Source organism: Pleurodeles waltl, chromosome 6 (assembly GCF_031143425.1).
Source record: "Pleurodeles waltl isolate 20211129_DDA chromosome 6, aPleWal1.hap1.20221129, whole genome shotgun sequence".
Taxonomy (NCBI): Eukaryota; Metazoa; Chordata; class Amphibia; order Caudata; family Salamandridae; genus Pleurodeles; species Pleurodeles waltl.
In genome coordinates this window covers 58,052,824-58,073,992 of record NC_090445.1, presented here as the reverse complement: position 1 = coordinate 58,073,992, position 21,169 = coordinate 58,052,824, and the positions used below count along the sequence as shown (strand labels likewise).

At 46.9% G+C, this 21,169-nt stretch overlaps 1 protein-coding gene across 2 annotated transcripts in view; it reads right to left on the bottom strand.

Annotated features, from left to right (window-relative positions):
• LOC138299191 (E3 ubiquitin-protein ligase TRIM39-like) overlaps positions 1-21,169 on the bottom strand; it is a 170,307-nt gene that overhangs the window by 101,572 nt on the left and 47,566 nt on the right. For both annotated transcript variants that reach the window (XM_069237289.1, XM_069237290.1), the window contains exon 4: positions 843-865. In XM_069237289.1, the coding sequence (XP_069093390.1) occupies positions 843-865 (23 nt within the window). The remainder of the gene's footprint in view (positions 1-842; positions 866-21,169) is intronic.

Sequence of the window (21,169 nt, the reverse complement as noted above, 5' to 3'; positions counted from 1 at the left end):
AGACGATATACATTCTTGCGTAGAAACGTTTTGTTACCACATAGACATGTTAGTTATAAAAACACTTCCTTGTCCTAATACACGCAAGAGGGAGATTCCGACCAGGGAACCACAACTAGACACTGACTGCCCTGTTGCAGATGCTGATCCAGATCACAGGCCTTTACTCAAGTGTGAGGGTTGATGTCTTCCCAGGGAATCTGAAAGGCAAGCTTAGAGCTTAACATGCTGTGCTCGAAATAGAACTTAATTAGAGAGAACGTAATCTGTTAACACTATGATAGCGTTATTCTTATGTTTCACTCTCCTCGTTACTATTTCAATGCTACTGTGTTGTATGGTTCTGGTTATTGCGGCTCACACCTTATTATCTAAAATGCAGTCATTTTATTAAATCAATCTATAAAACTTAAACTGCCTTTGTCATTTGTATATGAGATCATACCGTAAATGAGAGAGCTGGTTAGGATCTGAGTGACCACGACTTCCCTGAGAAGTTCTAAAGATGTCATGCGCTCGGCTGCCCAATCATCCCTTCCCCTTGGGAGAGATGAGGCACTTGTAGTTAGCCGGAGCAAAACCGGATTGAAGGTGACAGGGGTCCTTCCTAGTGGGTCAGACTTAGTCCCCCACACCATGAACGACCCTGCTACCTAGAAATCCAGTAGTCTCATTTAGGATATTGAGAGCAAACGCGACACGTGATTCGGAAACATTGATTTTTCTTTTGTTAATGAACCCTTCCAGTCTTCGACACACATGTGCACGTATGTTATTCACACCACCACTATTGTATTCCATTTATAAAATATTTACATTGACAGTTGTGAAGAGAATCATACCTGTGAAATATGCTCTTGACAACCTAGAGAAAGAAAGACATGGAGAGAAATGTGAGGTCAACCAATGGTTATCAAATCAATAGCATACAAATGTGTATTTCAGATCTTTAATGTGCATTATATAATTTTCTTGCTTAAGAAGAGAGCAATATATACCACAACAATATATTACCAATGTGGCGTATGGCATGGAAAAGCCTGCACCTTTGAGAGCTTCCTTATTCAAAGAATTTAGGTTTACATTTAGGGTTAGTTTGGCAGTTTGTCCCAGCAACCTGCCAGTGTAGAGGATTCACCACACAAGTAATAGACAAATCTCCAGACCTTGAGATATTACTGAAGAGTCTTATGTCTCTCCTGAGTTCCCCTCATAACTCCTCTTCTTGGTACACCACATTTGTCTTCCATTTTCAAACCCTAGAACTCCCACCCCTTGCGCCTTCCCCTCAACTGATTTAGGGCCTGATTGTGATATTGGAAGATGGGTTTCTTCGTCACAACGGTGACAGATATCCCATCTGCTGAAATGTAAATCCCATTATTTTCAATAGTGTTTAGATTTCAGTGAACAGGATATCCGTCACTGTCATGACGGAGTAACCCATCCTTCAATATCTAAGACAGGCCCTTAGTTCCTGAAAAGGTACAACCAAAGACCTACATTGAGACACCAATGTGCTCGGTGGCAGCGCTAATCATGTCTTGGGGCTCTGCCAGAAGCGTGCTTTCCTAATGGCAGCAGCTCAAGCAGAAGGAGCCAAGGACAGGCAATATCGGAGAGGTACTTGAGAAGCTGTGGTACCTTCTCTGACTATCTTGGAGGATACAGCGCCATGCTGGAGCTGGAGGAGCTTGTTGCTGGATATCAAAGAAGACGCAGTTTGTGAGCACAGGAAAACCCCTGGCTTGCTCCTTGCAACCCCTGTCACTGCATTTGCAAGCCCTGGCCGGAGAGCTAGCAAAATCAGTGCAGACAACACAGAGGAACCTCATTTGTTGAACTTGACTGTCTTAAGGTAGTATTCCCTGAAACACTTTGCCTGCTCGCCTCATATTTTTGCAGAAGCCTTTTTGCTGGCTTAGGGACTCTGAGCACTTTACCACTGCTAACCGTGCTGTTGTGTGCTCTCCCCTAAACATGATTTCATTGATGTATCCACAATTGGCACATTTAATATACTTATAAGTCCCTAGTAAAGTGCACTAAGTGTGACCAGGGCCTGTAAGATAAATGCTGCTAGTAGGATTTGAGCACTGCTTGTGCCACCCACTCTAGTAGCTCTTACAATTGTCTCAAGTCTGACACTACAGAGCCTGTGTATGTAGTTTACATGGCTATATCAACTTAGCAAACCTTAAACTCCCCTTTTATTGTATATAAATCACCCTCAAAGTAGGCCCTAGTTACCCCATCGGGCAGGGTGCTATGTAACCAAAAGGTAGGACATGTACCTTTAAGTCTTAGATGTTCTGGTAGTGAAAAACTCACAAATTCATTTTTTATTTCTGTGAGGCCTAACCATTTTGTAGGATAACATTAGGGATTCCTTATTACACCTAATAACCTGTAAATCCCAATTGAGAGGGAGCAGATCTCTTATGTTTTATAACTATAGATTCAGGGGTGTGGAATTTATTAAAATATCTACTTGTCCAGGGGACAGGTTGCTTCTCAAATCTACTTGTCCTGTAAAAAGATCTATTTGTCCCTTTGGTGCCATGTAGTGTGGCGCCAAATTATGGCAGCAATCTCATTATGTAAGAGCTCTGATAATAGCCTCTCTGATTATGCCAGGGCTACTACCACAGTAGGGCTTGAATACTTGCAGTTTCAATCCCTACTGTAGCAATTTTCTTATTTTGCCACTTTTCTGCAGCTCTGCGTACTGGGGCTGGAGGAAGCAGTAAGCAGTAGTTCCAGGGCTGGAATGCCTTTGAGTCTGCAAACCTACTAACCTGCATGTTTTAAAGATTTTCACAGGCTTCTCTCTAATATTTTCCCATGATAAGAAAGGTTGGACATTTACTCCTGACAATGGCAGAATTAGAACTTCTTCCAGGGTTGGGAAGAAAGTGGCTGGAGGGAAAATGAACTTGCAAATGCTCAATACATTTTCACATGAGCAAATCTACACATGCGTATTTACCCATGCTAAAATACAGTTCACAAATATTTTATAGGGGTACGACATATACCATGGGTGCACTTTTGTGACTTTCATTAAGAATTTGGGGCCACATGTAGGTAGGTTCAGATTTGCGACCCGCAAATTGCGAGTCAGAGCGACTCGAGTCGCAAATCCGAACGTAGGATGGTGTCCCTGACACGATCTGTGATTCGCAAGGACTTTGCAAATGCCCACCTCATGAATAATCATGAGGTGGGTCGCAATTTGCGACCCCCTCGCGAATGGCGGCCCTCACAGGGATGGTGGCCTGCTGGAGACAGCAGGCCACCATGTCTGTGACTGCTTTTCAATAAAGCAGTTTTTTTTTTTTTTTTTGTAATGCAGCCCGTTTTCCTTAAAGGAAAACGAGATGCATTACAAAAACGAAAAATGAAACGTTTTCATTTCATTTTTTCAGAGCAGGCAGTGGTCCTCAAGTCAGTGACATTCACAATGGGGAAGGGGTCCCATGGGGACCCTTTCCCTTTTGCGAAAGTGTTAGCACCCATTTGAAATGGGTGCAAACTGTAATTGGTTTGCGCCTGCGTTCGCAAATCAATCCTACATTGCACTGCGAGTCGCAATTAGGAAGGGAACACCCCTCCCTAATAGCGAGTCGCAAACCCGTTTTGCGATACGGTAACCAGGTTACCGAATCGCAAAACTGGGTTTGTACATCGCAATGTGCTTTTTGCACGTCGTAAACAGCGAAAGTCGCTGTTTGCAACATGCAAAAAGCTACCTACATGTGGGTCTTGGTCCCTAATTAGGTCTGGTGTTAACAAAGACATTTTGTTTTTATTAAACTTCTATTTCTCTCTCTGTCGGCTGGCTTTACTGAGAGTGATCGCATTCTGCTCTTCCACAAGGAGCATATTGGCACACAAAGTAGTTTTGTTCAGTGTCAGGTACTACAGTGGCAATCAGTGACGTAACGAAACTGGAGGGTGCCCCTTTGCAAAGAACATGGAGGAGCCCCCTCTCCAGACTCACTCAGGGCAGGTGCTGTGCTGAAGGGGCCCCCTGGAGGGCGGCTGCGGGGCCTTTGTTATGCCACTGGTGGCAACGTGTGCTTTTAGAGTTCAAAAACATGTTTTTTTTTTTTTTACAGTGTTTGTTACAATGTTGAGGGCCTGGTAGCTCCCACAACAATAAAGTGTTACAAAAGCCATGTCAAAACAAGACAAGCATTGATGAAACTAAAAGACTTATAAAAATATGTCAGATCAGTTGGCTTTGTCAGTGTTTGTTTATTTTCATGCTTCCCATAATCGTGTTGAAAATAGTTACACTGATTTTCCATTAGAAATATTTTTGGGAAATACTAGCATGCATCAAAACATTTTACTAAATTACACTTCATTTGCATCTAATCAGAGAGCATTCTTGGAGCATTATACTTAGCCTCATAGCCTAAACTTTTCAAACATGTGTATACACATTTTTTTTTTTTTGTACTGGAACCAACGTCAGTAGTGAAGTGTGACCTTAAAACATTTATTTACAGCACTCACCCTAATAATGAAGACTTTCAAATAATGAACCATAAATACAAGTTCAAACAGCATTAGCTTTTGGAAACACATTACCTCAACTGCAGAGAGTTCCACTCTCTGTAAACAGGCAGCCAAAGGAGTTTGTGCTGCAGAGGGTTGGGCCTACTTGTCCCAAGGACAAAGTAAACATTAAAAACTTGTTGCCCTTGACCCCAAACAAGATGTCCCGGGCGTCGGGCGATAGGAATTCCACATCCCTGAGATTTATAATGTTATTTCCTCTTGGATGGTAAAGTCGAATGCATCATTACAACTTTGAAAATGCCAATTTTGAAAAGTCTGAAACAAATAAATGCCAGTACTGACCTTACTTCAACAAAGCAATGATTTATATTCATGCACACAAAACTCAGTTACTGTGATCACCATTTATTAACCTCTTTACTTTTGCTAAACTTTTTTTTTTTTTAAAGTGTTTCATAAAACTGTTATAGACAAGGAACAACATCATGAATTACATCAGTTCACATTTTGTTGTGTGACCCACATCACATAAAAAACAACATCACATAATCATGACAATGAATTGTTACACAAAACATGACAACAAACATTAAAAGAATACGCACAACTCAATCACCCACATTGATATTGGGTTCGAAATGAGTCATCAGTTTAAAGAATCGAGGAGTTTGATGACAAAGGAAGCACAGGCACGCAGGGAGTCTACTTCATGAACATTTTAGAGTCTGGATCCCTGATTTAGGCCACAAATTATAGAACAAGTTTGCACTCCCTGTGTGTCACCAAATAACTAGGGGCTTTTTTGAGGCTCTTTTGGCTTTTGAGTTTCAGAACTAGGAGATTGAGTTGTCATTTAATGTTCATTGCTTTGTTAAAGTAAGGTCAGTACTGGCATTTGTTTTTTTCAAATAGTTCAGTGGCCTAGCCTTGCTGACGGTTAATAGGCCTACCCACTTAGTTGTTTTGTTACTTTTAGAAAGTTGGCATTTCCTTCCTCCTAGTCCTTTTGTTCCTGCAGCCTGACTCGGATCAGTCTCAGGTAGTTGACAGCTGGACTTTCTGTATTCCCTCGAGACAGCCCCACAGAAACGGAACTTAGGTGTGACTTGATAGATCTTCTGGGGAGGATGGTAGAGACGAGTTGGACACAGCCTCACACTTACACCCAAATAGACTGTCCACACACACAGGAGGGTTCATACTCCCCTGTACTGAATCATGAGCCAGAGCACAAAGGGAGAACCTTCGTGCACTTCAAGGACACTTCTTTGATGTCAACCGAAGTTCAAAGGCACAACTGGGTATAAGTACTGGACCTATGGCACAGTACACTTTGGACATAAAACCACTCTGCTATGAAGAACTACTGCTGTGCTAAAGGACGGCCATTCTACTGGACTGCTGCTCTGGAAGAACTCTGCCATGCTGTTCTGCCACGCTGCTCTCTCTAACAGGGTAAAGACTGGACCTATATCACTAGAACCCACAGTGAGTCCAAGGGCTACCTGACTAGTCTCCAGATCCCAGTCTCACGGACAAACAGACTTCAACTCTCCCTGTTCGTGCAACTAGGACCATTGGAAGCGGTCATCAGGTATTCTGCTAAAACACCGGAGCATCCTCTGCTGAGAGAGCAGAATCAACGCATTGTTGCTGTTGCTGGAGCATGACCAGTAATAACTTGGCTGAACACTTTTATCAGTTTCCGTAGGTCAAGATGCGAGCAAAACTAGAACAAAGACTTTGGCAGGTTCACTACCAAATGACACAGACTTCATGGAAAAGACTAGGCAAATGCAGCACCCTCACATCCTGTGCTCTGAACTGGGGACAGAAACTGTCTATTGTAATACACCAATGACAAGGTGGCAGGTGAACCCATTAATTGATGCCAAGAAGAAATGGTGACCTAAAAGATAAATGCAAAGATTGGTTCCCGCTAACATTTGGAGTGAACATGGAATTTGATTCCTAAAGCGAGTTGCTCTCCCTTATCCAGTGTACAAGTTTTGACTTGCTGGCACTATGCATATCCCTGTTCAAAAAGGACTACACCAGAGACAAAATCCATGGCTGTCGTTCACTAAGGGGCCAGAATCCAATTCATAGGACTGCAGAGAAGATCTATACTGTTAAATTGTTAAATATGCTGAAGGGGAACTCAACCACCTTGCATGCTTAGTACCTCTTTGCACCAACAGAGCTTGAGTAGCTGTGTGACACAGTGTGTTTTGCCCAAACGATCCTCCACTTTCAACTACCCTATGGGCACTGAACTTCCTAGAGGCCCTGAACTCTCACATTAGGCTACAAACAGTATTTCCAAACACAACAATATTACTTGTTATTTAATTTCCTACAACAATACAATGTTCAAATAAAAGCAATTTCACCTTTTCAATGGCACTACTGGTATTTATTATTTTTCTGTGGGTACAAGGTGTTACATCTATAGGTAACAATATTCGTTACAACATATTGAGATTATCAGTAGAAAAAATACTGTTTTGAAGTATACATTTAATGGACACAATGTAATGCAGCCAAATATCGGGGAGGTCACAGAAGTGAGTGAAGCACTTCTCTGTAGGCTCGCAGGTGTAGGAGGCTGGCCAGGTTTGTAGTGGGTACTTAGACCTTATACCGGGGAAAAGTTATCCCATGTTAGTAAAATGTATTAGTGTTTTAGCAGTTTAGGCTGATAGATGTAGCTATAGCAGAGCAGCTTAGGCTGAACTAGGAGACATGCAAAGCTCATGCAATACCACTTATAGTTACACAGTACTTATACACAAGTAAAGACAATACTCAGTGTTACCAAACATTAAGGTAGTTTATTTGGGTGACACAAGGCCAAAAAATATCTTAGAGGTAATACTCCTTCTGGAGGTAAGTATTATACACAATATATACACTAGACACTAAAATAAGGTAAGTAATTAAACATAGGATAGTGCAAACAATAGGAAATGCTATATAATGCAATGGGAGAAAATAGGTCTAGGGGCAACACAAACCATATACTAAGAAAGTGCGAATCACAAATTCCTCCCTAGACAAGTGTAGTGTGTAGAGAATCGCTGGGAGAGTAAGAAAACCACAAACGTGAGTAAAATACCCCACCCCGGAGCCCAGGAAAGTAGGAGCAAGATACTGCAAGTTTCCTTAGAACACACTACAAGTCGTGATTAGAGTTATAGCAGGAACCAAGCAAGACCTGGTGGATTCTTGGACCTGAAGACCTGCGAAGAGAGGAGACCAAGTCCAGAAGTGGAAGATGTTCCAGGAAGAACAGGAGCCCCTGCCAACCTAGAATAGGGTGCAAAAGAAGAGTCCCCGATTGGACATAGACTGCAGGAATGCACCAAAGGAGGATGGCTGCGGGTTCCTGCCTGATGCAATGGATATCCCATGAAGAGTTGTTGGATGCAGGCGAGTTTCGGTGCTGGATTCGTCCAACAAGCCTTGGTTCAAGCACTGTTGGCGCTGCCTGGACCCAGGAGGGACCTGGGGGCCTCAACCCAGACTGAGTAGGCAGAGAGGGTTCCCAACACTGGAGGGAACCCACAGATGACCAGGCAGCACCAATGGAGGTCCCAGGACATGGGGATAAAGAAGGTGCAAATTGTGGTTAGTGCAGCACTACAAAAGAAGGTCCCACGCTGCCGGAGGTCAAGTTAGCGAGTTGAGCGTCACAGGATAGAGTGCTGGTGACCTGGGCCAGGCTGTGCACGAAGGATTCTTGCAATTAGTGCACAGAGGCCCCAGGAGGTGAAGATGACGCAGTGCACAGGGGTACTATCGTTAACGGGGAAGGCAAGCTCTTATCTCCTCCAAATTTGGACAGCAGGACCTTAGGCCAGTCTGTGTCGTAGGGGTCCACCACCTGTGTTCCAAGGAGCATGCTCGTCACCAGGAGAGGAGTCCAAGAGAACCGGTCATCGACATAGAAGGTGCCTGCAAGAGCAGGAAAGTGACTCTGTCACTCCACTGAAGATTTCTTAGGTCCTTCTGGTGCAGGGTGAAGACAGGGAATCCCCAGATTGTGCACAACGTGGAAATGGTTGCAGTTGTTGGCTGAAGCTGGAGCTGAAGTTGCAGAGGAAAAGTAGCCCTTCTGCATACTTTGTTGCTGTTACAGCGGTTCCTGGAGCAATCTGCGGTCGATCCGGGGTCAGAGGATGAAGTAGTAGTTGCCGAGGATTCCTGCTGGAAACTTGCAAGTAGAATCTGAAGAGAAACCCACAGGAGAGACCCTAAATAGCCCCGAGAGGGGGGTTGGCTACCTTATGAGGTATGGACCTATCAGGAGGGGTCTCTGACGTCACCTGCTGGGACTGGCGGCCACTCAGAGGCCTCCAGAGTTTCCCCACACCTTGGTAAACAAGATGGCTGAAGTCTGGGAAACACTGGAGGAGCTCTGGGCACCACCCCTGGGGTGGTGAAGGACAGGAGAGTGGTCACTCCCCTTTTCTCTGTCCAGCTTTGCACCAGAGCAGGGACTAGGGATCCCTGAACCAGTGTAGACTGGCTTATGCAAGGAGGGCACCATCTGTGCCCTTCAAAGCATTTCCAGAGGCTACCCCTCCCCAGCCTATAACACCTATTTCCAAAGGGAGAGGGTGTAACACCCAGCTCCCAAAGGAAATGCTTTGTTCTGCCTTCCTGGGAATGAGCTGCTCATACTCCAGGAGGGCAGAACCCTGTCTGTGAGGTGTCAGCAGCTGTAGCTGCAGTGCAAGCCTCAAAGAGCTGGTTTGGCAGTACTGGGGGTCCAAGGTGGAGCCCCCAGGATGCATGGAATTGGCTCCCTAATACCAGATTTGGAATGGGGGGACAATTCCATGATCTTAGGCACCTTACATGGCCATATTCGGGGTTACCATTCTGAAGCTACATATATGTAGTGCACGCGTGCAATGGCGTCCCCGCACTCACAAAGTCTGGGGAATTGGCCCTGGACTGCGTGGGGGCACCTTTGCTAGTGCAGGGGTGCCCTCACACTTAGTAACTTTGCACCTAGTCTTCAGTAAATGAAGGTTAGACATATAGGTGTCACTGAAAATGCAATAATGTGTGCACTATTTCACACAGGCTGTAGTGCCAGTCCTGTGGAAGGGTTTGTCTGAGCTCCTTATGGGTGACAAAAAGAAATGCTGCAGCCAATAAGGATCTCCTGGAACCCCAATGCCCTGGGTGCCTAGGTACCATATACTAGGGACTTATAAGGGTGGGTCCAGTGTGCCAACTGGAATAGGTAAATGAAGTCACTAGCCTATAGTGACATATTTAGAAGCAGAGAGAGCATAAGGACTGAGGTTCTGGTTAGTAGAGCCTCAGAGACACAGCTAAGCACTACTGACAACACACACATTAGGCCACAGCCTATCAGCACTGGGGTCCTGGCTAGCAGGATCCCAGTGGCACAGTAAAAACACACTGACACACACTCACAAACAGGCCAACATTGGGGTAACCATGCTAGAAAGAGGCTACTTTCTCACAGCAGGCCATTAGACATTTTTTGTGATCCTATCCATTTCTCTGTGTAGGATTGTAGGATTTAGCCTTAGGGTTAAGGTTAGTTGAGTGTGAATTTCTATGCCTTCTTCTTTGCCTTGCTCAGAAAGCATGATCTGACACTCTCATGGCAGATGTGTGGAACTGTAAACGTAAAAAGTCAATACCACTTAACAACCAAAGTCTTTTGGAGCTGAAGACAAGCAGTTTTATTGGGCATTGCCGGGACCCACCTGAGATGGGGATTGATCTCAGCAGGCCCCACCACATTGACAAAAAGCTTGCCCTGCTGCTTGGCTGCCCATTGGAGTTGCCATTTAATATTTGGAGAAAAGTGCTACTCAAGGCACAGTATGCTCTACTAGCATGTTCAAAAGGGTTTGATCATGTGTGCTCATCTGCAGTGAGAGCGATCCTGCAAGTATCCCATTTTTTGCAAATGGATCATTATTTTGGTCGAGAATTTTTGTCCTAAAATAAGCATAATGAAAATGTCACTTACCCAGTGTACATCTGTTCGTGGCATCAGTCGCTGAAGATTCACATGTTGTGCATAGCCCGCCATCTGGTGTTGGGTCGGAGTGTTACAAGTTGTTTTTCTTCGAAGAAGTCTTTCGAGTCACGGGACCGAGGGACTCCTCCTCTTTGTCTCCATTGCGCATGGGCGTCGAATCCATCTTCGATTGTTTTCCCCGCAGAGGGAGAGGTAGGAGTTGTGTTTGTTAGTAATAATGCCCATGCAATGGAGTGAATAAGTATGTACCTATTTTAAGGTTTCAATAATATATATTTACAAATGTACAAAGTTGAAGATAACTTCTAAACGGCTACAGGCTCCCGGGGAGGTGGGTGGGCACATGTGAATCTTCAGCGACTGATGCCACAAACAGATGTACACTGGGTAAGTGACATTTTCAGTTCGATGGCATCTGTCGCTGTAGATACACATGTTGTGCATAGACTAGTAAGCAGTTATCTCCCCAAAAGCGGTGGTTCAGCCTGTAGGAGTAGAAGTAGTCTGAAATAAGGTTCTTAGTACGGCTTGACCTACTGTGGCTTGTTGTGCGGATAGCACGTCTACACAGTAGTGCTTGGTAAATGTGTGAGGCGTAGACCATGTGGCTGCCTTACATATTTCGTGCATTGGAATATTCCCTAGGAAGGCCATGGTAGCGCCTTTCTTTCTGGTTGAGTGTGCCCTTGGTGTAATGGGCAGCTGTCTTTTTGCTTTAAGGTAGCAGATTTGGATGCACTTAACTATCCATCTGGCTATACCCTGTTTTGATATTGGGTTTCCTGTATGAGGTTTTTGGAATGCAATAAACAGTTGTTTAGTTTTTCTGATGTTTTTGGTTCTGTCGATGTAGTACATTAGTGCTCTTTTGACGTCTAATGTATGTAGTGCCCTCTCCGCTACGGAGTCTGGCTGTGGGAAGAACACTGGTAGTTCTACCGTCTGATTTAGGTGGAACGGTGAAATAACCTTTGGTAAAAAATTTGGATTGGTCCGTAAGACTACTTTATTTTTGTGTAGTTGTATAAAAGGTTCCTGTATTGTAAACGCCTGAATTTCACTTACTCTTCTTAGAGACGTGATGGCGACGAGAAATGCAACTTTCCAGGTTAGGAATTGTATTTCGCAAGAATGCATGGGTTCAAAAGGTGGACCCATGAGTCTTGTTAAGACAACGTTGAGGTTCCATGAAGGAACGGGTGGTGTCCTTGGTGGTATAATTCTTCTAAGGCCTTCCATAAATGCTTTAATGACAGGTATCCTAAATAGTGAAGTTGAATGGGTAATCTGCAGGTATGCAGATATTGCTGCAAGGTGTATTTTAATTGAAGAGAAGGCGAGGTTTGATTTTTGTAAGTGTAGTAAGTAACCCACTACATCCGTTGGAGATGCGTGTAATGGTTGAATTTGATTATGATGGCAGTAGCAAACAAACCTTTTCCATTTGCTTGCATAGCAGTTTCTAGTGGATGGTCTTCTAGCTTGCTTTATGACTTCCATACATTCTTGGGTAAGGTTTAAGTGGCCGAATTCTAGGATTTCAGGAGCCAGATTGCTAGATTCAGCGATGCTGGATTTGGATGCCTGATCTGTTGTTTGTGTTGAGTTAACAGATCTGGCCTGTTGGGCAATTTGACGGGGGTACTACTGATAGGTCTAGCAGTGTTGTATACCAGGGTTGCCTTGCCCATGTTGGTGCTATTAGTATGAGTTTGAGTTTGTTTTGACTCAATTTGTTTACTAGATATGGAAGGAGAGGGAGAGGGGGAAAAGCGTATGCAAATATCCCTGACCAGTTCATCCATAGGGCATTGCCTTGAGACTGCCTGTGGAGGTATCTGGATGCGAAGTTTTGGCATTTCGCGTTCTCTTTTGTGGCAAATAGGTCTATTTGCGGTGTTCCCCAAAGTTTGAAGTAAGTGTTTAGAACTTGGGGATGAATTTCCCATTCGTGGACTTGTTGGTGATCTCGAGAGAGATTGTCTGCAAGTTGATTCTGGATTCCTGGAATAAACTGTGCTATTAGGCGAATGTGGTTGAGAATTGCCCATTGCCATATCTTTTGTGCTAGAAGGCACAGCTGTGTCGAGTGTGTTCCCCCCGTTTGTTTAGATAATACATTGTTGTCATGTTGTCTGTTTTGACAAGAATGTATTTGTGAGTTATGATTGGTTGGAATGCTTTTAATGCCTGGAAAACTGCTAGCAGTTCGAGGTGATTTATATGCAGGTTTGTTTGATGAACGTTCCATTGTCCTTGTATGCTGTGTTGATTGAGGTGTGCTCCCCACCCTGTCATGGAAGCATCTGTTGTTATTATGTATTGTGGCACTGGGTCTTGGAAAGGCCGCCCTTTGTTTAAATTTAAACTGTTCCACCATAGAAGCGAGAGGTATGTTTGGCGGTCTATCAACACCAGATCTAGAAGGTGACCCTGTGCTTGTGACCATTGTGATTCTAGGCACTGTTGTAAGGGCCTCGTGTGCAGTCTTGCGTTCGGGACAATGGCTATGCATGAGGACATCATGCCTAGGAGTTGTAATATCATTTTTGCTTGTATTCTTTGTTTTGGATACATGCGTTGTATGATTTTGTTGAAATTTTGAACTCTTTGTGGACTTGGAGTGGCCATACCTTTTGTTGTGTCTATTGTGGCTCCTAGGTATTGCTGTAGCTTGCACAGCAGAATGTGTGATTTGGCATAGTTGATAGTGAACCCGAGTTGGTAGAGGGTTTGTATGACCTGATTTGTGTGGTGTGAGCACTTTGTTAGTGAGCTGGTTTTGATTAGCCAGTCGTCTAGATACGGGAATACGTGTATCTGATGCCTTCTGATGTGTGCAGCCACTACTGCTAGACATTTGGTAAAGACTCTTGGTGCGGTTGTTAGACCAAACGGCAATACTTTGAATTGGTAGTGTATTCCTTTGAATACAAACCTTAGGTATTTCCTGTGCGACGGATGTATTGGTATGTGGAAATACGCGTCTTTGAGATCTAAGGTTGTCATGTAGTCCTGTTGCTTTAGCAATGGTAACACTTCTTGTAGCGTGACCATGTGAAAGTGTTCTGATTTGATGTAGGTGTTTAGTGTTCTGAGGTCTAGGATTGGTCTCAGTGTTTTGTCCTTTTTTGGTATTAGAAAGTACAGTGAGTAAACCCCTGTATTTATTTGTGTATTTGGTACTAGTTCTATTGCGTTTTTTTGCAACAATGCTTGAACTTCTATTTCTAGAAGGTCTGAATGTTGTTTTGATATATTCTGTGTTCTTGGTGGTATGTTTGGAGGGATTTGTAGAAATTCTATGCAATAACCATGTTGGATAATTGCTAAGACCCAAGTGTCTGTTGTTATTTTCTCCCACGCTTGGTAATACTGACCGATTCTTCCCCCCACTGGTGTTGTGTGGAGTGGATGAGTGACGTGTGAGTCACTGTTTGGTTGTAGGGGTTTTGGGGCTTTGAAATTTTCCCCTATTCCTAGGGAATTGTCCTCCCCTGTATTGGCCCCGAAAGCCTCCCCTTTGGTACTGTCCCTGGTAGGTGGACGGTGTTGAATGTGAGGTGCTGGCTTGTGTGGCCTGACCCCGAAACCCCCCTCTAAAGGTTGTCTTGCGGAAGGTGCTGAAAGTGCCTCTGCTCTGCGGGGAGTAGAGTGCGCCCATGGCTTTTGCTATGTCAGTGTCCTTTTTTAGCTTTTCAATTGCCGTGTCCACTTCTGGTCCGAACAATTGTTTCTCATTGAATGGCATGTTGAGCACTGCCTGCTGTATCTCTGGTTTAAAACCAGACATTCGTAGCCATGCGTGCCTTCTTATAGTTACAGATGTGTTAATTGTTCTCGCAGCTGTGTCTGCTGCATCCATAGAGGAGCGTATCTGATTATTAGATATGTTCTGTCCTTCCTCAACCACCTGTTTTGCCCTCTTTTGTAGCTCTTTGGGTAGATGCTCAATGAGGTGTTGCATCTCGTCCCAGTGGGCTCTGTCATAGCGCGCAAGTAGCGCCTGTGAGTTAGCGATGCGCCATTGGTTTGCAGCTTGTACTGCAACTCTTTTCCCGGCTGCATCGAACTTGCGGCTCTCTTTATCTGGGGGTGGTGCATCACCTGATGTGTGAGAGTTGGCTCTCTTACGAGCTGCTCCTACTACGACAGAATCTGGTGGCAGTTGTGAGGTGATGAAAGCAGGGTCTGTGGGAGGTGCTTTATATTTCTTTTCCACCCTTGGTGTTATTGCTCTACTCTTGACCGGCTCCTTGAAGATTTCCTTTGCGTGCCTAAGCATTCCTGGGAGCATAGGCAGGCTTTGGTAGGAGCTATGGGTGGAGGAGAGGGTGTTGAATAAGAAGTCATCTTCGACTGGTTCCGAGTGCATGGACACGTTGTGGAACTCTGCTGCCCTAGCCACCACTTGTGAATATGCTGTGCTGTCCTCTGGTGGTGAGGGCTTTGTAGGATACGCCTCTGGACTGTTGTCTGACACTGGGGCGTCGTATAAGTCCCAAGCGTCCTGGTCCTGGTCACCTTGGCTCATAGTGGTGTGAGCCGGGAAATGTGACGGAGTCTGTGCCGGTGAAATGTTAGTTACAGGTGGAGGAGAGGGTGGCGGAGTTACCTTTTTCACCAGTTTTGCTTGTGGTGCTTGGTCTTGTTGAAACTCAAGTCTCCTTTTTCTCCTAATAGGGGGTAGGGTGCTGATTTTCCCTGTTCCACTCTGTATAAAAATACGTTTCTGAGTGTGATCCACTTCGGTGGATTGTAACTCTTCCTCAAATCTATGCTTTCGCATTTGTGAGGAAAGTGATTGCTCCTCTGAATAGGAACCGGTTGTTGGCTCAGTTGCAGGTCGTTTTGGCACCGAAACCATGTCTGTACTCTTTTTCGGCTCCGAGGCGACCTTCCTCTTTTTCGGAGTCGAACCCTCTCGGCGTCGATCCTCCTCGGTGCCACTGTCTCTGCGTCGAGCAGTTTTGGCTCCGCCATCTCGGCGTCGATCTTTATCGGCAGCACCTTCTCGGTCCCGAGATGGCTGCGTGCCTGTGTCTCGACCGGAGTCGGACGATCTCAGCACTATTTCGGCCTTTTTCGGTGCCGATGGTCGGTCACCGAATTTATGGGTCGAGCCATGGCCTGGTGGCAGTGGCGTCCCCTGGGCCTTGTCACTTTTCTTGTGTGCTGGCTTCGACGTCTTACTCACAGTTTTTTGGTCGTCGAATTCCTCCGAGTCCGATTCATGGATCGAGAAGGTTTCCTCTTCCTCTTGTTCCTCGAACTCTCGGTGTCCTGTCGGCGTGGACGCCATCTGCAGTCTTCTGGCTCGACGGTCACGGAGTGTTTTTTGGGACCGGAACGCATGACAGGCCTCGCAAGTTTCTTCACTGTGCTCAGGCGACAGGCACAGGTTACAGACCAAATGTTGGTCTGTATACGGGTATTTGTTGTGGCATTTAGGACAGAATCGGAACGGGGTCCGTTCCATCAGCGTTGTTTTACACGCGGTCGGGCCGACCAGGCCCCGATGGGGGATCGAAAACTACCCCGAAGGGCACCGGAGCTCTTCACGCTTCGATTCGGTGTCGATTCTATCTAACCCAATCCCGAACGCAATAATACCGACGTAATTTTCCGATTATTTAGCTAACTTTCCGTTCCGAAACCCGGAGCGAAAGGAACACGTCCGAACCCGATGGCGGAAAGAAAACAATCGAAGATGGAGTCGACGCCCATGCGCAATGGAGACAAAGAGGAGGAGTCCCTCGGTCCCGTGACTCGAAAGACTTCTTCGAAGAAAAACAACTTGTAACACTCCGACCCAACACCAGATGGCGGGCTATGCACAACATGTGTATCTACAGCGACAGATGCCATCAAACTTTATGTTTCTATGGTTTGCCATATTGGCCTTTATTAGTTTAGTTCCTTGGTGGTATTAGTGGTATGCTTGGTCTGTCCTGTTTGTCAGTCTGTAATCTTACTTGGAACATTCTCTGGCATTGACCTAGCTTAATGAGGGTTTTTTGTGTATTTCTCCCATGACATGCTCTAATCGGGTAACTTCTCTTTGTGTTGCTCTATGGATATGTCTATGAGAAAGACTAAGGCCCTCATTACGACCCTGGCGGTCGGTGATAAAGTGGCGGTAATACCACCAACAGGCTGGCGGTAACTACTGTCAAATTATGACCATGGCGGAAAGATGTCCGAACGACAGCCAATGTACCACACTGACCACCACAGCAGAAACAACAGGCACCACGGCGGTAGCCGCCTACAGCCAGACAGAAATCAATGTTCTACCCACCTTTTCTGGGACAGCACCAACAACATCAAAATCCTATTGGAAACTGAGCTCAGAAGGAAAAGGACTCAGCATTGGAGTCACAAGGAAGAACCACGCCGCCATGGAACCTAAACTGCATGTTTTTCCTATGACATTGTACGTTCTGCTCCACCACGAACACCAACGCCAGCCAAGACAGTACAGCCATCTAGCACACAAGGGGGGGGGGGGAAGAGAGTGACACACACACACACATGCACAACACACACCCCACATACACACACCATACACTAAACCAGATGCATTGCAAAAACAAGTTGACCCCGAAGCTCGGCTGAATAATGCAAGGACAAAATGATTTCGCGAAAGTGTTTGTAATAAGGTCAACACAGTAGAAATAATACGTTAGGCAAGATAATAGATATATACATATTTACAGAAGAAGGGACACAGCCCACTCCTCAATTTTCGTGAGCCACATGGCCACAGGCCAAAATCCAAGACCACACATGTCATCTGCTTCAACACGGACAGAACACTGCAGGGGCATCAGTTGGTAAATAGGCAGGCACCTCACGGGGACGGGGGACGGGGGACGGGGGACGGCAGGGCACCTCAGCCGGGAGATGAAACAAGACCACTGGTTCTTGAGGGGGCAACATGCCCTGTGCTTGATCTTGGGGAGTGATGGGCCACAGTCTCACAGGTGGATGTCATTCCCACTGGTTCTGGAGGGGGCAACGTGCCCTGTGCTTGATCCTGGGGAGTGATGGGCCACAGTCTCTCAGGTGGGTGTCATACCCACAGGTTCTGGAGGGGGCAACATGCCCTGTGCTTGATCCTGGGGAGTGCAAGGTCAGTCTTTCAGGTGGGTGTCATACACACTGGTTCTGGAGTGGACAGGCCACACAGCAGCCCATGGAGGCAGGATTACATACTGTCCACCGGCAGTGATGGCTGCACAGTGGTGGTGCTGCTGGTGGGGGGGGGGGAAGAGCCTCCTGCCCATCCCTTGCAACCACAAACAGCTGCACAACCATGGTTGGTGGTGGGGGCTCCATCACAGTTACTGGTGCAGACTCCTTGCCCTTCCTGCTGGCTGGTGCTGGCTCCTTGCCCTTCCTGCCTGCTGGTGCAGGCTCCTTGCTTTTCCTGCCTGGTGGGGCAGACTCCTTGGCCTTTCGTGTGGCAGGTGCAGGCTCCTTGCCCTTCTTGCCAGCTGGGGCAGCCTCCCTCCCTTTTAGGCTGGCTCGTGCAGGCTCCTTTACCTTCAGTCCATGTGGCCTGAATCCCTTTCCAACACGAGGGGTTGCGGTTAGGACTGGGCCCTTCGACTGTGTGGCTGAGGTGCTTGGCTGGGTTCGTGATACCCTGCCCATACGTGCAGGATGGGAGAGGAGAGAGGGGTAGGGAAGGGGTCAATGATGGATATGAACAGTTTTTTAGGGACATTGGGGCGGGAAGAGGGAGAAGGAATGGGAGTGGAGGATGAGGGAGTGGTTGTTGGAGGTGTCTGCTGCTTTTGGGTACAGGTGCATGGGTTGTATGCTGTTGTGAGGTGGATGGCTATTGGCTGTCTGAGTGCTTGCATTTGTGTACTTTAGGAGGGGGGACAGACACAGTGGGAGAGGACACAGGGGACGTGTGCATGGCTGTTGTGTAGGTGTCTGCCAGTGAGGTGTGTGTTCTGCTTGGTGTGGTGATGATGCTGGTAGTGGATGATGATGTAGTGCATGCAGGTGTGGGTGTAGATGTGGCTGGGAGGGAGGTGGAGGAGGAGGGGGGAGACAGTGGAAATAGTGGATGTTGTTGTGTCTGCAACTGGATGGTGTTTGTGTGAGTGCCTGTGGTATAAAGTGTGGTGCTTCTGTTTGCCTGTGACACTCTTGGGTGTTGTCTTGTGTGCATGCTCGCCTGTATGTGTGCTTGGGATAGGTTGGTGTTGAGGGGAATGGGACTGGGCAGTGGAAGTTGGAGGGGGGACGATATAAACAGAGGCAATGGCTGCCATCAGAGAGGAGGCCAGAGCCTGAATCAATCTCTGTTGGGCCGCCAATCCAGTGTGAATGCCCTCCAGGAATGCATTAGATTGTTGCATCTGGGCTTCCAGCTCCTGGATGGCATTCACAATGGTTGACTGCCCTACAGAGATGGATCTCAGGAGGTCAAAAGCCTCCTCACTCAGGGCAGCATGGCTAACTGGGGCAGGGCCTGAGGTGCCTGGGGCAAAGGAGATGCCCACCCTCCAGGGTGAGCAGGCACGGGCAATTCGATGAGGGGCTGCTGGGAGGGCGGAACTGGTACGGGGGGGCGGCTGTAGCTGGGGTGGTCACAGAAGTGTCCGCCACCACCAGGGTGCTTCCATCGGAGGAGGTATCTGTGTCAGAACTGTCCCCTCCAGTCTCCGCTGTGGAGCTCCCCTCTGTCCCACTGGTGCCCTCAGCGTCGTTGAACTCTGCCTCCTGAGTCCTGTGGGATGCAGCTCCCTCTGTCACCGTGCCTCTGCTCATCTGCCAGATGATGCCAATGCACATAAGGACAGGATGACAAAACAAGAAAGGGGGGAAGAGACAAAGGATACACACGGTCAGTGGCTGCACCAAGAAACACCATTGGCATACACAGCACACTCAAAGACAGTGAACAGGCCTCCACAATATGCATTGCACTACCAGTCAAACAGTTAGCCATCAAGGCATGGGGACGGGCACACACCGTCAAATGCAGCACACCTGGGACCCATGCAGCCCTGACCAGTAGTGGATGCCTCTGAGGTAGGTAGCAAAGTTTTCCCTTCTGAACCCTAGCCACCAGGGGACCTACGCTGCAATTTCAGGCCTGGCCTAAGGACACCCACTGACACACATCCCCCACCGGATACCACCCTACCATGCGTAAGTTGTAATAAGGGGCACTGTACTCACCCCCTTGTGGCTGCTGTGATGCCCTTAAGCACCTATCCAGCTCTGGATAGGCCACCGCCAGTACGCGGGCCATTAGGGGGGTCAGGGTTTGACGGGCACCCCTTCCTCATTGGGAGGCCATCTGTCAGGAATAAGGCCATGTGCGGTCCAGGTCCTGCCCGAAACTCCGCTGCGCGACTCTGCGGCGCTTTATGCGCACCACTTGCCATCCCTTCTTGTTCCAAAGGTGGCCATCATCGTTGTCTGCCCTGTGGCAAAGCTCATAGAGCTGCAGGTTCAGGACATTGGTGGACAGGATGCACTTATCAGTGCTATTCCCTGAAGGGACTACAATTCCCATTTTTTTAGAGGCAGCTGCCATCTTGGGGTGTGGCAGGCCTATAAAGCCCAGCCACACCCAAGCATGTTGCTCACTATTTTGAAGACTTCGATGCAGTCAGACCTCATGAGGGTTCCTCTGAAGAAGAGCAGATTTTGTACATGGCAGATAGGTGGCAAATCGAAGTACCTTTTATTTCCATGGTGATTTCAGATACGAGTAGTTCGTACTCGTAGTGGTAAGGTCTAGATGAGCCAAAACTTGAAGAGAGTTGTATTTCCTGCAGAAGCAATACACACAGGAAAATACCATTAGACAAACAGATCTGCCTGTTACACATATGGCCCACCATACCCGTTCCCATCACCATTTACACACACATGGACCAGGACACAACCTGTATGCCGCCAGGAGGACATCCACCAACCCCCCTTCCACGAGGCCTTCACTCACACAACTCCATGCATTTATGCTGCATCCATCGTGCTCACAGTGTACTTACCTGTTGGTCTGGAGGCCCATACAGCAGTCCGTACTAGGGTAGGACCCCATCCACCAGTCTTTCCAACTCCTCCGAAGTGAAGGCTGGGGCCCTTTCCCCGGTCACACGGGCCATGGTAGGTTCCAGACACAGGTGACAGCAGCACATGCTGTGTAGGTCCTCTCCTATGGAAGGCCAGGTCACAAGTGAGGAATCAGATAGAAAATGGCAGTCACACCCACAGCGGTGCATACTGACACCGCCAGTGCAGATCATCATTGGCCACTGTAACCCATAGGGCCCAATGTTAACCAATGAGGAGTTGCAGGGCGGTTCCCGACCGCCTCCCACAACGGCGCACAACGTCAGTGGAATTACCTCACTTCCACCTGTCCCTCCACACGGACAGGTGGATGCCATTTCAGGGTGGGAGGTAGGCCCTGGAATAATGCTGCATCACAGGAAATATTAGCGCATACTGGACAAATCACAATGACCCATTTAATGCTTACAGGATGCAAAGTTCTGTTCTAAGTTCCATTGTTCAGTTTGTGATCGGCTCCTCACTCTTTTGTCCTTTAGATTCCTACTGCTGCGGATG